Genomic DNA, 15,568 nt, shown 5'->3' with positions numbered 1-15,568 from the left:
CTGTGAAACACACATACAGAGTGCTAGGGACTGCAAGGAGCTTGCTGTGCCCTGGGGTGCACACCCTGTGGCCTGCAGGGCCACTATGGGCAGCAAGAGGTGACCAGCTCCTCAGATGCTTCCCAAGTCCCCGCTCTCATCAAGCCAGCAAGAAATGGAAGGCAATGAACTTACTCCAGATCCTTCTTGTTTCTCCCTTGACCTGATCCCTCTTTAAACCCTTGGACACTAAGGGGTCAGGGCAGAGTCTATCCCCATGACCAACAATGCTGTTCCGCTTTGCTTTCATGTCATGACCATTTCAGATTTTCCTTCACATGACACTCGGATCAGCTATCTGGATGGCTCCCACACCCTGACGGGTCAGGGCACGCTCCCAGTAGACATGCAGGACTGTGGAACAGAGGCTGAGAAGGATGACTGTTTATAAACATTTGGAATTTTATTTAAAAAAAAAAAACATCACAACCATAAACATTGTTACAGTTAGAGGCCCTCTTGGTTCTCCACAATGATACTGAGCATGCTCACAAGGGGTTCCCATTGTTAAGTCTTAGTTAAACAACCATCTTTAAAAGAAGGAAAAAAAAACTCAGCACACTACCATTTAACTTGTTTTAATGTTTCTTCACAAATGGTGAAAAATACTAAAGTACAGACAAGGAATAATCATAATGTTGTGGCCAACATTATAAATATGGAATTATAAATTTAAAACATTTTCTGGTTTAAAAAATAAATCTGGTAGTCAATGCAGCTCTGTGGGTCTCTGCGTCTAGTAGGGCCGGTCTCTGCGCTCCTGACGGTGCTCGCCTCTGCAAGGCAAACAGCACCTTTGGTTAGAACTGGGAGACGAAGGAAGTCCTTCCAGAACCCCCAGGGATCCCCCTCCTGACTCCTCCCAGCACTGGCTCTGGCTTTCCCTTTCCTTCTGGTGTCCCAGGGACTTGCCCCATTAAAGCCGGAGGGGCTGTCCTCTCAATATGCCCAGCAGCCCATGGCTGCTTTTGCCCATCACATACTTATCCATTTTCCCAGGTCCTCCGCGTCCACCTCTTCTTCCTCCCATTTGTTCCATCAAAGGTCCAGGGGGTCCCCCAGGGCCACCTCGTCTTCCTCCACCGAAGCCACCTCGGTCCATGCCCCGGCCGCCTCGGAAGCCACCTCTGTCTCCACCACGGCCACCTCTGAACATTCCACCGGGACCTCCGCGGTCCATGAGGCCACCTCTTCCTCCCCGCATGCCGCCAGGCCCACCTCTGCCACGATCACCACCTGAAGTGAGGAAGGGATGGGCAGCAGTCCGTGGGTAGATGCTATGACTGCCGCAGAGGCTGCCCAGGGCCTGCTCTCTTCTCCCAGAGCAGAAACAAAGCCGACGCTTTCCTCAATCTCAACATCCAGTTAACAATTTAGAAACGGTGACATAACTCCTCTAAGCTTCTTAAGCAATGGGCAGCTGTAGTTTACCAAGCCCACAAACAAGTGAATGAAAGAGGCCTAGAACCAGGAAGCTGAGGGGATGCCCACAAAACCTGTACCTACCCGGGGGTGGGAAGGGCGGCGGGAGGAAGCCTTCAGGCTTCGGGGCCTTACACTGGTTGCATTCTGTTCTCCAGGCGAAGTTCTGGTTTCCACAACCCCTGCATAAAATCATAGCAAAAATCACAAACTGAACTGAGGAAGCTGAACAAGCAAGGTGACACTTCAGCAGGTACACACTCTACCAACACTACCACTGGGTCTCATGTCACAACCATTAAGAAGGTGTGTCTACAGAAAATGGCTTTAAGCACAGCCTCAGGCAGCAGTATACCCACAGGACCAGTGGACTCAACAGTGCCCTTCAGAAGGCCCCGAAGCAGCTGGGAAATGGTTGATCAGCACCCCCTCTGAGTCACCAGGGTCATCATTATGCTCCTCCAAACAAAGAAACCCAACAACTCATCTCTCCCTCCAGGGTGGGAATGGGTGAAGCAGAAGGTGGCTTCACTGGTAAGGTATCAATTTGCCAAGAGAAGTACATACGGATTGGGACACTGCCAGTCTCCAGCCCGGTGTTGGACATTGCCGCCTCCAGAAGGGTTTCCTCGGGAGCCCCGGGGCCCTCTTGGAGGGAAACCTCCTCTGTCTCCTCCACGGCCTCCCATGCGACCCATGGGTCCCCCAGGACCGCCTGGACCCCCTGGACCTGCAACAAGAAACAGCCAATCACTTCTCTGCGGCATTAGATTTACTATAGAGAAGGAAATAAAACACTCTGTAAGTCCACAGATGTCACTGTCATCATTTCGCCATCATCTAGACCGCTCAGGCATTAGCTCTTCCTAACAACTCCCAGGCCTGCTAGAGCCCATCCCAGTGCGTCGTCTTGTTTAGCTCCCACAGCAGTTCTACAAGGCTAGGCCTTCTCATATAGATGACAAAACCACGGGTAGTCTAAGTGTCGACTCTACACACCTGTTTAGTATTTCTAATCAGGTTGTCTTCACCCTAGTAATCAAATTTCTTACAGGCAAGGAGTGTACTGAAAACCTTTCTAAAACAACAAAGTAGCTGAGAGTAAATACCTCCACGGAGTGGTGGGGGCATCCCTCTGCCCTCACGCGGTGGCATACCACCCCGCATGCTGTTCATTGGAGGCTTCTTCCGAGCAAGAGAAACTTTAAGTTTGCTCCCTTGAAAATCTTTCCCTGCAACAAGATAATAGAATATCAATTACTCCCCTATGCTCCACCACATCATCCAATTCGACCATTCCCAGATCTACCAAGTCTGCCCCTCCTGTAATCTTCACCGCTGGAATGCAGTGGTATGATCTTGGGTCACTGCAGCCTTGACCTACTGGGCTGCTCAGGTGATCCTTCCACCTCAGTCCCTCAAGTAGCTGCAACTACAGGTATGTGCCTCCACACCCAGCTAATTTTTTGATTTTTGTAGAGACAAGATCTGACTATGTTGCCTAAGCTGGTCTTGAACTCCTGGGCTCAAGCAATCTTCTTGCCTTGACCTCCCAAAGTGCTAGGATTACAGGCACCCAGCCCTTCTGTAAGATTTTTACAAGCAAGACCAGAAAAAGGCTTTTAAAGATACTAAAAAACCTCTGTACCCTAAAGAGGAAAGGCTGAGTGTGCACCAGGATCCTTGCCCAGCACTGGGGGAGAAGCAGGGACAAGAAGAGCATGAAGTGATCAAGAGAGGAGAGTCAGGATTTGTTGCCTGACACTTTCAAGTTGGTTTTGTCTGAAGTGGAATTCCAGCATTAATATCAAGGCCACACACACAGACAAGTGTACATAGCCTAAGATGTTTCTTTTGAAGGGTTTTCTGTACCTTTTGGTATTATCTGTGCTCAGAGAAGCACGTGCAGCTTTAAGCACGGTGGGTCTGTAGTAATAATGCCTGAAAATAAAGGGAATTCCCAATCCAGGGCCAGTGACTGGGCCCTCACACAGGCAACCCACTTTCCCCAGGAGCAGGAAGGTTTTCCTGCTCCTATGGTTCTCAATTTCCTCCCTCCTGCCATGCCACATAGTCACACAGAGGGAGAGTACTGCTGTCCCTTGTCCCTGGGATCACTTCAGAGAATGGAATTTTAACAGCATCTAACAACGACATATACAACATTTGCTTCAAGATCCTCCGTGCGTCCAAAAGAATTAAGAGTGCCACTGAGCACTTCCTACCATCAAACCACTCCACAGCAGCCTTGGCAGTCGGTGGGTCCTCATAGGACACTGTGGCATCACCTTTGGGCTTTCCTGTCTCCTTGTCCAGGTAGATGTGGATCATGGGTTGCCCAGTTCTCTTGTTCATCTAGACATAAAATTGCATATTAGGCTATGATGAGAACACACATGCTTGGGAGAAAAGTCCATGTGATATTCAGAAAAATTCCCCAGATTGTCAAAAGCAGTAATTTTTCACATGTAGTAGCCACTAGGATGTGATGTCAGTCTATCTCTAGGATGAATTATGGGCGACCAATTTCCTAAATTTCTACCAAATGAAGTTGATGAAGTTATTTTTCCCCCCTTTAGACATGTTTCGCATAAAAACCAAACAGACCCAAAGTTACACAGTGTGTAAGTGAACAGGATGGGCCTCCTTTCTTCTCTTGTAATTTTCTCCTGGCATCTTTTCACCTGCCCTGGCATTTCCTAGGCCCAAACAGGCACCCAGTTGAGTGCAGCTACCTTGTAAGGGCAGTTGAGCTTTGATGGTATCACATAAGGCATGTCGAGCATAAAAAAAAAAATTATCCTTAGACTAGTAAGTACAGTGTACAGGCTATGAATGTACTGCACGGATTCTTGGTTAAGTCCAACATTGCCAGTATTTCTTCCTGGCTAGAACAGATGACTAATTTTTCAGCTGATTATCAGATGTAGTTGGCTTGGAATTCAGGAGCCACACCATACAAGAACATATCTTTATGTGTATATTTGTAGCAAATATGAACATGACCAAAGTCTAATCTGCACGTTTGTTTTTATATTCAGCAACACTCTATAGCTATCTGTTTATAGGGCTTTAAAAGAAGACTGACTATAGACCGGGCTCAGTGGCTCAGCCTGTAATCCTGAGTAGATTGCCTGAGCTCACGGGTTCAAGACCCGCCAGGGCAACTTGGAGAGACCTCATCTCTACAATAAATCAAAAATTAGCCAGGCGTGGCAGTGTGCACCTGTAGTTCTGGCTACCTGGAAGGCTGAGGCGGAAAGATCGCCGGAGCCCAGCAGGTTGACGCTGCAGTGGCCAGGAGCATGCCACTGTACTCCAACCTGGGCGAAAGAGTGAGACTCCAACTCAAAAAAAAAAAAAAAAAAAGACTGTAATAGCACATATTACTAATACTTATGTTTTAAATAAGGACATGATACCTAAAGACCAAAAGGAAATATGGCAAAATAGGGGTATAAATAATGGGGAAAATTTAATTCTCCTTTATTTCTAAAATTCTGAAGGTAAACACTACTTTCTTAACCAGGATAAACCCCACATCTGAATGTCCAAAAACATATTACATATATATTAGAAAGCTATTTTTTTTTTTGACTCAGTTCATGGCAGCCTCAACCTCCTGGGCTCAGGTGATTCTTCTGCCTCAGTCTCCCAAGTAGCTGGGAGCCACCACACTTAGCTAATTATTTTGATTTTTTATAGAGATGAAGTTCTACTATGTTGCCCAAGCTGGTCTTGACTCCTGATCCCAAGTAATCTTTCCACCTCAGCCTTCCAAAGTGCTGGGATTGTGGGCATGAGCCACTGTGTCCAGTCATAATCATTTGAAAATAACCAATTATTTTAAACAAAGTATAAGCACAAGTATTTGGGGATTCATCTTTGCCAGGAGTAAATAGATCACCACACAGTGGAAACTCAAGTCATTTTGTTTTTAGGGTGTTTGTGTACCTGTGCATGGACACACACACACACATTGAAACAAATTCCTTATACATAATTTAAGATGTACTAGAATCAACTATATTTCTATACAGCTTTAACATCCAGAAAATGTCATTTAAAAAGGACCATTCATTAACCATAGCAACTTGAAAATAAAAGAAACTGCCGGGTGTGGTGGCTCATGCCTATAACAGCCAGATATGGTTGGCGTGCCTATAGTCCCAGTTATTTGGAAGGCTGAGGTAGAAAGATCACCTGAGCCCAGTAGGTCGTGGGTGCAGTGGCTGTGAGCGTGCCACTGCACTCCAGCCTGGGTGACAGAGTAAGCGTCTCCAACTCAAAAAAGAAAAGAAAAGAAACCTAGTAAAAATCTGCAAGATGGCTGGGCTCCGTGGCTCAGCTTGCAATTCCAGCACTTTGGGAGGCTGAGGCGAGTGGATTGCCTAAGCCCACGGGTTCGAGACCTGCCCAGGCAACTTGGCAAGACCTGGTCTCTACAAAAAATTAAAAAAACTTAGCCGGGCATGGTGGTGTGTGCCTGAAAGCTGAAGGATCACTGGAGCCCAGTAGGTTGATGCTGGGGTAGCTGTGGGTGTGCCACTACACTCTAGCCTGGGCGACCGAGTGAGACTCCAACTAAAAAACAAAACAAAATAAAAAACAAAACCAAAAACCCTTGCAAGATCTTTGAGGTGATCTTTATCGAATACTTAAATAAATGGATATACAATATTTGTGGGGGAAAAAGATTACTCAGTATTTTAAAAACGTTAATTTTTCAAATGGTTTCACAGATTCATAAACATCCAATTAGGGTTTTAAGGTTTTTAAGTTTATGGGGTTTATAAGCTGATTAAAAAATTTATATAAAAGAGCAAGGAATGAAGAATAGTAAAATATTCCTGAAGAACAGAAAAATCTGCCCTAGTAGCCATCAAGACTTAGCACAAGGTGGGTGTGGTAGCTCATGCCTATAATTCCAGAACTTTAGGAGGCTGAGGCAGGAGGACTGCCTGAGCTCAGGAGTTCAAGACCAGCCTGGGCAGCTTAGTAAGAGCTTGTCTCTACCAAAAAATAAATAAATAAATAAAAAGCTGGGCGTGGTGGCATGCACCTGTAGTCCTCACTACTCGGGAGGTTGACGATCACCTGGGCCAGAAGGACGAGGCTGTGGTGAGCTGTGATCGTGCCATAACACTCTAGCATGGGCAGCAGAGTGAAACCTCAAATTAAAAAAAAAATTCTTGCCGGGCTCGGTGGCTCAGCCTATAATCCCGCGCTTTGGGAGACTGAGGTGAGTGAATTGTCAGAGCCCGTGCGTCCGAGACCCGCCTGGACAACTTGGCAAGACCTCATCTCTACAAAAAAATTAGCCGGGCGTGGTAGTGCGTGCCTGTAGTTCCAGCTACTTGGAAGGCTGAGGTGGAAGGATCACCGGAGCCCAGCAGGTCGAGGCTGCGGTGACCAGGAGCGTGCCACTACACTCCAGTATGGGCGACAGAGACTCCATCCAACTCAAAAAAAAAAAAAAAATTCTCACAGTAATTCTCTGTGGTATGAACACCAGATCTATACAAATTGACCAAAAGTACACAAGAGAGCCAAGAAATATGCATGGGTAAACTTTCTATGTCACAAACAAATCACAAATCACTGGGGAAATGGTAGACCGTTTGCTGGAAGAAAAAATTTAGCTTGGTAAACAGAAAAAAATAAAGACCCAAACCAGTAAGAGAAAGACTAGTAAGTTCAACTATATTCAAATAATATAATAATTTTTCTTTTTTTTTTGAGTTGAAGTCTCACTCTGTCACCCTGGAGTGCAGTGGCATGCTCACAGCCACCACAGTCTTGACCTGCTGGGCTCAGGCAATCCTTTCACCTCAGCAGTTCAAATAGCTGGAACTACAGGCGTGGGCCACCACGCCCGGCTAATTTTTTTGATTTATCGTAGAGATGCAGGCTCGGCTAATTTTTTTGATTTATTGTAGAGATGCAGGCTCACCAACTTGTCCAGGCTGATCTGAAACCCCTGGCCTCAGGCCATCCTATTGCCTCTGCCTCCCAAGGTGCTGGGATTACAGGCATGAGCAACCGTGCTCAGCCATAAGTAACTATTATTTATCAAAAGAAAACCAAAATAGCCACAAAACAGGAAAAGACATTTGTAACACAGACAAGGTTTAGCTTTCTTCCACTCATCACAAAAGCCAGGGGACTCCCAGTTGTGGTACCAGAGATGCTAGCTGGAGCCTAAGCAGGTCAGCCACACTGTTACCTTGTGAAGCTAATATGGAATGGACACAACTTGAGAACCAGCAATTTCACTCCTAGGTAAAGTTGATTCTCATAATTCGTGGATTTAGTATTTCTGATTTTGGCTACTCCCTAAAATTTACTTGTAACTCCAAAATCAATACTTGTGGGACTTCAAATGGTCATTTACAGACGTAAGTAAAGCCGTAAAAAATCTAAGATACCCAAGGCTGTTCCCAGCTGAGGTGGAACAAGACAGGGTAGTGCAGTACAAGAAGCTCTAGCTCTGGGACAACTTGGCAGTCTGAAAACTTCCTCTAGTACCTGGCCTCAGGCAAACCACTTAACACTTTGGAACTTTCTTTCTTAAAAAATGAAAACAGAGCCTACCAGAATGTTTTAGGTTTAGAATTTATACCCTATGAGATATGCATGGATATAGGCACCTACTTCCCTAGGAACAGTAATTCAGTTTTGGATCCACTACATAAAGAAGCTTGTACTCAGCCGGGCTCGGTGGCTCAGCCTGTAATCCTGCACTTTGGGAGGCTGAGGTGAGTGGATTGCCTGAGCCCGTGGGTTCGAGACCCGCCTGGGCAACTTGGCGAGACCTCATCTCTACAATAAAGCAAAAAATGAGCCGGGCATGGTAGCGTGCGCCTGTAGTTCCAGTTACTTGGAAGGCTGAGGCGGAAGGATCCAGCCTGGGCTAGGGAGTGAGACTCCAACTCAAAAAAAAAAAACAACAAAAAAAAGCTTGTACTCTGTACCAAGAGATGTATATAATAACATCCACTGAAGTAGTGCTTGCATAGTAAAAACCCAGAAACAACATAACTATTGAGAATGTATATTTGCTATTCACTGCACCAAAGAACCACCTTGTGATATATAGGGGGTGCCAAAAAAAATGTATACACATTTATATTTTAAGTATGATGTTTGCTCAAAAGATGGCGTTAATCAAATGAATGATAGCATCACCATGGGAAAGGCAGGATAGTCAAAGAAAATGGTGGGCACAGTTGAGCAAATGTCATACTACACACTGCTACTATAATTTAATTCAAATTTGAAAAGTAATATATAGCTCGGCTTGGTGGCTCAGCCTATAATCCCGCGCCTTTGGGAGGCTGAGGTGAGTGGATTGCCTGAGCCCGCGGGTTCGAGACCCGCCTGGGCAGCGAGACCTCATCTCTACAATAAATCAAAAAATCAGCTGGGCGTGGTAGCGCATGCCTGTAATTCCAGCTACTTGGAAGGCTGAAGCGGAAGGATCGTAGGAGCCCAGCAGGTCGAGGCGGCGGTAGCCAGGAGCAGCCACTGCACTCCAGTCTGGGCAACAGAGTGAGACTCCAACTCAAAACAAACAAACAAAAAAAGAAAAGTAATATATAGATAACATCTCTTAAAATGTGTAAACATTTTTTGGGTACCCCATAATATAAGCAGAATACTACCTAATAGTCCCTCGCCCCCAGCAAAACACTCCATTCCTGTCTCCTCCATTTCAATAACAATGCCACCACTATTCCAGAACAAATCCTTCTAGTCCTAATAGCTCCCTTGAGCTTGTCAGACCAACTCCTCCCCCAGGATCTCTGCCCTCACAATTCCTTCTACTATGATGAAATACCCTCCTGCTCTGAGTTATATGATACCCTCCCTCATTTTATCCCTGTCCTCTTGCATTATATATTTTCCTGCATATCATTTACCTAACATACTATATTCAGTTTTCCTATGCCCTCCCCACTATATATATGTAAACTCCAAGTGTTCTTCTGTTTGTCCATGGGTATGTTTCCCAGTCCTCACAACAGTGCTGTCTTACAGTAGTATTTAATAAATATTAAAGTTCAAAAATATGTAAAACAATATATTATTAAAGATGCACCTACAGCCTGTAATCCCAGCACTTTGGGAGGCAGAAGAGGACTGCCTGAGTCCAGGGGTTCAAGACCAGGCTGGGCAACTTGGTGAGACCTTGCCTCTACAATAAATCACAGAATCAGTCAGGCATGGTGGCATGCACCTATAGTTCCAGCTACTTAGAAGGCTGAGGAAGAAGGATCACCTGAGCCCAGCAGGTCGAGGCTGTGGTAGCCATGAGCATGCCACTGCATTCCAGCCTGAGTGACAAAGTGAGACTCCAACTCAAACAAACAACTACAACAACAAAACCCAGAACAAAGACATCTGTAAAGAGAATTGTAGAAAGAAATAGTCCAGGTGCTTTAAAGGTACTCATGAATCTACTTCTTATATGCTGGGAGGTGGATATGTGAATAAATGTTCTTTATTTTTTTCAACTTTCTCTATAAGTTATATGGTATTTGATAACTCATAAAAGTAGTGTCCATATAAGCATTCATATAATTAGCTGATAACTGTAAAAATGACCCTAAGTTATCAAAGTATGCTTAACTATTTAGCATTTCTTTTTTTTTTTTAAGTTGGAGTCTCACTCTGTTGCCCAGACTGGAGTGCAGTAGCCACTCCTGGCCACCACAGCCTCGACCTGCTGGGCTCCAGTGATCCTTCCGCCTCAGCCTTCCAAGTAGCTGGAACTACAGGTGCACGCTACCATGCCTGGCTAATTTTTGATTTATTCTACAGCCCTGCTGTAGAGATGAGGTCTCGCCAAGTTGCCCAGGCGAGCCTCGAACCTGCGGACTCCAAGATCCGTCTAGGCAACTTGGTAAGACCTTATCTCTACAATAAATCACAAAACAGCCAGGAAACTTAGAAGGCTGGGGTGGAAGGACTGCCTGAGCCCAGCAGGTTGAGGCTGCGGTGGCGAGGAGTATGCCACTGCACTCTAGCCTAGGTGACAGAGTGGGACTCTGACTCAAACAAGAAACAAACAAACAAAAAAAACCCTAATACTACCCCCCCCAGTATTTTAAGGAGCTACAAAACACCCAGAAAGAAAAGTCAAGCAATGTCAGAAACAACTCCCAACATCAATTTAATCGCTTTAAAATGCTCTGTGGTTTGAAGTTCTGCCAGATGACCTGGTTGTGCTTTTACTGACCTTAACAACCCCACACTGCTTAAAGAAGTCTGCCAGATCATCTAGAGTCACATTGTCATTTAATCCTTGCACATAAATTGCACTGTTGTCAGAATCTTCATCGGGATCTACAGGTGGGCCTTTCAAAGAAAACATGATAGAAGAGTTATTATCATTTACTTATAGGGACTTCTTAACCAACCGGTCAATATTGCCCAAGGGTATGCATCATAATCTAAGACAACTACCAACCATACTAACAAGAATGCCACGGAACTTTTGGTTTACTCTGCTAAAGCTGTTATGAGTAGATGCTCATGATAAATGAAGTCCTTAAGTATCCCCATAGCAAGAATATCACATCAGTCTATTAGGCTGCTGAACTCTAGCATGTATTTACTCCTGTGCCATTAATTTATAAAACACAATATAAAGTTAAAGAATTCAAAATTACCTAGATCAAGATCTGGTCCTTCATCCATGGGTCCTGCCAACCAGGAGAGATCATATAAAATATTATTAGTGCACGTCTTGCAAGCTACAAACCTTACAAACACACATAGCTATCTACTACACCACCATTTGATGGGGATTCATTAAATTCAAAATGACCCACACTGCTAAAGTGGAGCAGTGCCTCTTTAACATTTGTGAAAGGTTTGCTAGGGTTTGCTTTTTTCTTTGCTGGTTTGCTTCTAAACCATTAACCAAATACACTCAATGCTTATGTGCCAAATTAGTGTTAATTTTAAGTCCAAAATTTTCCTCCAAATAAACCAAATTTAAAAAATGTACTCTCCCCCATATTACAGAAGCAGTTGCTCAATACTTCAAGTTACCCTTTGTTTTGTAACCATAGTTTAACCATATTACCCCTAAGACAATGCCGGCAGTACCCATTAGTCTCTTTGTATAGATCATTTTTAAACCACTTATGAAACTAACAAAAAATTATAGTTTTCTAAAAACTGACTGTATTTTTTTTTAAACACTATCCATGGTAATACTCAAAAACTTACCACCAGGCTTATTGAAGCCACCTCGCTCTCCAGCGCTGCTGGGGGGATAAACGAAGAAATGAAGGCCTTTCCCTTTAAAAGCCAGTACCGCTCTGAGCCTTGGGGGGGCTCGTGGGGAAGAAGGGCACTGGCTAAACACATCTCCAAACAATGCATCTCTCTCATCTTGTCACTATGCCTTTCTTCAGGGCAGCTTGCTCATATTTCCTCAATATACAACCTTGCTTGTCTGATTGTACACACCATTGTGGTTGGTTCCTTTCATTTCGGGGGCTGGTATTAATAGTGCAATACTTGGCAAATTAGGAAGAAAAAAAATAGATCCCAAACACCCACCCCATCAACCGAAAAACCAGGAGAGTTTGGTGTAGAGAGGAAAAGCAAGCGGGGATTATCTGCTGTGATGAACCTTTCATGTTCATAAAGGTGCACCCTCAACCTCTCCCAGAGGAGAGCCAAATGAGGCCCTGGGCTTCCTAACAAGTCACAGTATAATAAAGCAGGAGACAAGCACATTAAATGCCTACAACACACATCAGAGGACGCATCCAGCCAATCTTCAGCTTTATAAAGCCATACATTTCAGGGCACTAATGAATTTAACAATCGCTGTGAAAGGAGAATTTACAACAAATACCAAGGCTCAACGGACTGGGGGTGCAACTTTATAGACATATCAGTTAAAAATAATGACTATGGCAGTACAAAATTACATATTTTAAAAGAGGGAGACGGGAATGTGAATTGGGCTTCTTTGGTTAGATTTTGTTTTCTTTAAAATTAAAATAAATAAAGGCAGCTCCCCCAGAGGGAGGCCCTGAAATTTTTCTAACCAGTATTGCACCTTTAATACCTGAATATACAATTTCAAGCTGTTGCATGCAGCTTTGTTTCCTTTTTAAAAGTACACACCATAAAATGTTCTCTCTCTTTAAACACAAAAGTTTACACTTTAATGTTACACAATTCTAGAGTATTATACCTCCTCTGGTTCATTACCAAACAACAAGTATGCAGTTACCAAAGTTACAGAAGGATTCCATTTATACAATGAATACATTTTGTTAAAAATATTCTATGTATATTTTTCCTCTCCATATGGACACCGTGTCTAGTCCCACTTTTCATTATGCTGCCGGCTGAGTACTGAGTACGGGTACTTTTTAAGTATTGAAGTGTATACAAGGCTCTCACTTTGTAACCTGTAGCATATAAATGCGACAAAGCATGTTAAAAAGTTTCCACGTTTAACAGCCAATGAAAATATCAAAATACTGAGGCAATGAAAAAGGGCATGTTAACAACATTGAGTGCCTTACCTGCAGAAGACACTGAAAACCATCACCACACCACAATAAAAAAGGGGCTATGGGGGTAATGCCCCGTCCTGTCCCCACAGGATCCAACAGACTGCATCACAATCTGTTGAAAAACCCACAGGGAATGCCAAGGTCTCTTCTATGGCTCCAGGAGAGACTTCAGAAATAGGGGCCCCCTCTACTAGCAAAGTCTAGCAAAATCAGTAGAATTATTATTTTGGAATATTAAAGTTGAAATTGTTTTCGCAATTGAAAAATACTAAGAATTCTAGGTGATTTGAGACGTGATGATAGTAATTTCAAGTGTCTATGTCTATTTTAAAACGTCCATAAAGAAGTGAAACCTTTATAATGGAATTATATTCTCCAAATCAGGTTACTTTTACTTTATACCAATCGTTTACAAATGTTTGCATGTTGTAAAATGACTTTCTTCCAATAAAGATTTCACTGAAGACTTTATTTTTAAAGTTATGCAGAATATGCAAAACAGTAGTAATTACCTTTCAACAGTAGAGAGATCTGCTAATATGAAAGTTAAAGATCAACTTTTTGTAAACTTTTGCAGTTCATTTCTATAAAAAAAGAAATGCTATTTGCTATTTAATTTTTCCTTGAACTGTGGCACACCAAATCCAATTTATGCTTAACATTAACATTCTGCATAACTTTTTTCTACTAGTTTATATAGGGACAGAACACACACAGAACTAAGCCTTCTGGATTGTTAACCACCAACATTATAGCTCACCTTCATCAAAGTACAGACATCAGAAAGGGAAGAGGGGATGGGGGAGGGGAGGGAAAGGGCAGGCAGTGGTAGCAGGGTTATATCATTGATCTAAACAAAGTTTTCTAAACCAGATTGTGCCATCAATCAAAATGGTCAAACCGATTTAGACTTTTCAAATCTCCAATGGGGAGCGATCCTAGAATTATATACATTACTCTGCAAAAAGCTACTGAATTTTTCTGTGCTCCATCCAAACTCTATGTATCAGGTGCACCTCAGGCCATAGTTTAAGGGTATGGGACCAAGATCTTCATCATTATGTTCAACAATTCTGAGTATAAACAGAAGTTGGGGAAAAACATAGTGGAAAACAGCTGCATTCCTTTTCTGTAGAATATACACCAGGTATTTCAAGACAACCATTCAGAAGCAATTAGTTCAAAACTTAGGGTCGTTAGAAGGTTGTGTGTGTTCCATCCCAAATCTATTACCCACAGAGGCTTTTCACCTCTGGAAACCATGAAGGGAACTGAAAGCTTTAGTTTCAAAACCATTCTTTGTTCTCCCCAACCCAAGTATATTGGCAGGGAAAAAAGCGAACTGCCACTTAAAATATGCCACAAAGATGACATTTCCATGTTTTGGAAGATGGTTTGGGCTCAACATATTATCCATGGAAATGTAGAAATAAATTTCTTATGTCTTTCAGTCCCTTCTTTCCATTGAAAATCCTACGGATGAAACAAAATTAGGTAAAAGGAGAAAAGGTTTGCTCTTACCCCATTCCACCGCGTCCTCCTCCCCGCCCACCTCTGCTCATGCCTCCACGATCAAATCCCCCTCTTCCCCTGCCCCGGTTATCAGGGCCACTCATGCTCCGGTTCTCTCCTGGTCCGGAAAATCCTCCAGACTCCTGCCCATAAACACCCATGCTACTGGGGTGGTCCTGTCGGAATGAACCTGAGGAAAGAGTCACATCTGTAAGCCATGGACCAGCATTTACACCATTGCCTGTCTTACTTTCTCCTGGAATCACAGAATTCTCAATTGCAAGGCACTAACCAAGGCACCATCTTCTTTATACCGTGATAAACCAACCCTAACCAGTAGAGGCTTCTTTTAAGTTCAACAAAAATTACTGGTTCATCAAGGCTGAAATAACTTTGTATAGTTAGCCTAGAATAAGCCCACTTCTAAACAAAAACAAGCCCTCTAGTTAACATACAGTTTATAGGGTTCCGTATCCCAAGATGTCTCCAAAAGCAGCTTCTTTATACTATACTCAAGAAACAAAAATAAAGCCAATTTTCTTAGGGCTTTAGTATGTTGCTAGGGGCTGAGCTCCATCAAGCAGCACTACTCATATTTCAGTCACAATGAGACATGCCCATGGATGGAATCTAATTTTTAAGAAGCAAAAGTTCAAGTAGAAATTACATTTTGAAGTCCCCCGCCTGACAAAAGAGACGAGGTCTCACTCTGTCACCCAGGATAGAGTGCAGTGGTGCAACACAACTCACTGCAGGCTTGAATTCCTGGGCTCAAGCCATCCTCCAACCTCATCCTCCTGAGTAGTGAGGACTACAGGCATGTGCCACCACGTCTGGCCTAAATTAGTTTTGTGTTTTTGGTTACTTCCCCAAATACACAAGAACTACAAGTGCTCTAAGGAGGAGAATTTATTTTTCTTTTTTTCTTTTTTTTTTTGAGTTGGAGCCTCACTCTGTCGCCCAGACTAGAGTGCAGTGGCCGCTCCCGGCCACCGCAGCCTCGACCTGCTGGGCTCCGGCGATCCTTCCGCCTCAGCCTTCGAAGA

At 43.6% G+C, this 15,568-nt stretch overlaps 1 protein-coding gene across 7 annotated transcripts in view; it reads right to left on the bottom strand.

Annotated features, from left to right (window-relative positions):
* Positions 1-417: 417 nt before the first annotated feature.
* The window catches only part of EWSR1 (EWS RNA binding protein 1), a 34,689-nt gene continuing 19,538 nt past the window's right edge, over positions 418-15,568 (bottom strand). For 2 of the 7 annotated variants that reach the window (XM_021719046.1, XM_021719047.1), the window contains 10 exons: positions 14,532-14,712; positions 11,701-11,738; positions 11,136-11,168; positions 10,703-10,821; positions 3,687-3,816; positions 2,571-2,693; positions 2,029-2,191; positions 1,546-1,643; positions 1,019-1,275; positions 418-815 (listed from right to left, as the gene is read on the bottom strand). In XM_021719046.1, the coding sequence (XP_021574721.1) occupies positions 729-815; positions 1,019-1,275; positions 1,546-1,643; positions 2,029-2,191; positions 2,571-2,693; positions 3,687-3,816; positions 10,703-10,821; positions 11,136-11,168; positions 11,701-11,738; positions 14,532-14,712 (1,229 nt within the window). In that variant the 3' untranslated portion in view covers positions 418-728. Of the gene's footprint in view, positions 816-1,018; positions 1,276-1,545; positions 1,644-2,028; positions 2,192-2,570; positions 2,694-3,686; positions 3,817-10,702; positions 10,822-11,135; positions 11,169-11,700; positions 11,739-11,986; positions 12,903-14,531; positions 14,713-15,568 lie in introns of those variants that run through there. The other 5 variants (XM_008071016.2, XM_021719048.1, XM_008071015.2 and 2 more) reach the window with 4 other exon arrangements.

This window comes from Carlito syrichta, unplaced genomic scaffold (assembly GCF_000164805.1).
Source record: "Carlito syrichta isolate Samal-C Ts95f unplaced genomic scaffold, Tarsius_syrichta-2.0.1 Scaffold314095, whole genome shotgun sequence".
NCBI classification, from domain to species: Eukaryota; Metazoa; Chordata; class Mammalia; order Primates; family Tarsiidae; genus Carlito; species Carlito syrichta.
This window is presented reverse-complemented; position numbering and strand designations above follow the sequence as displayed.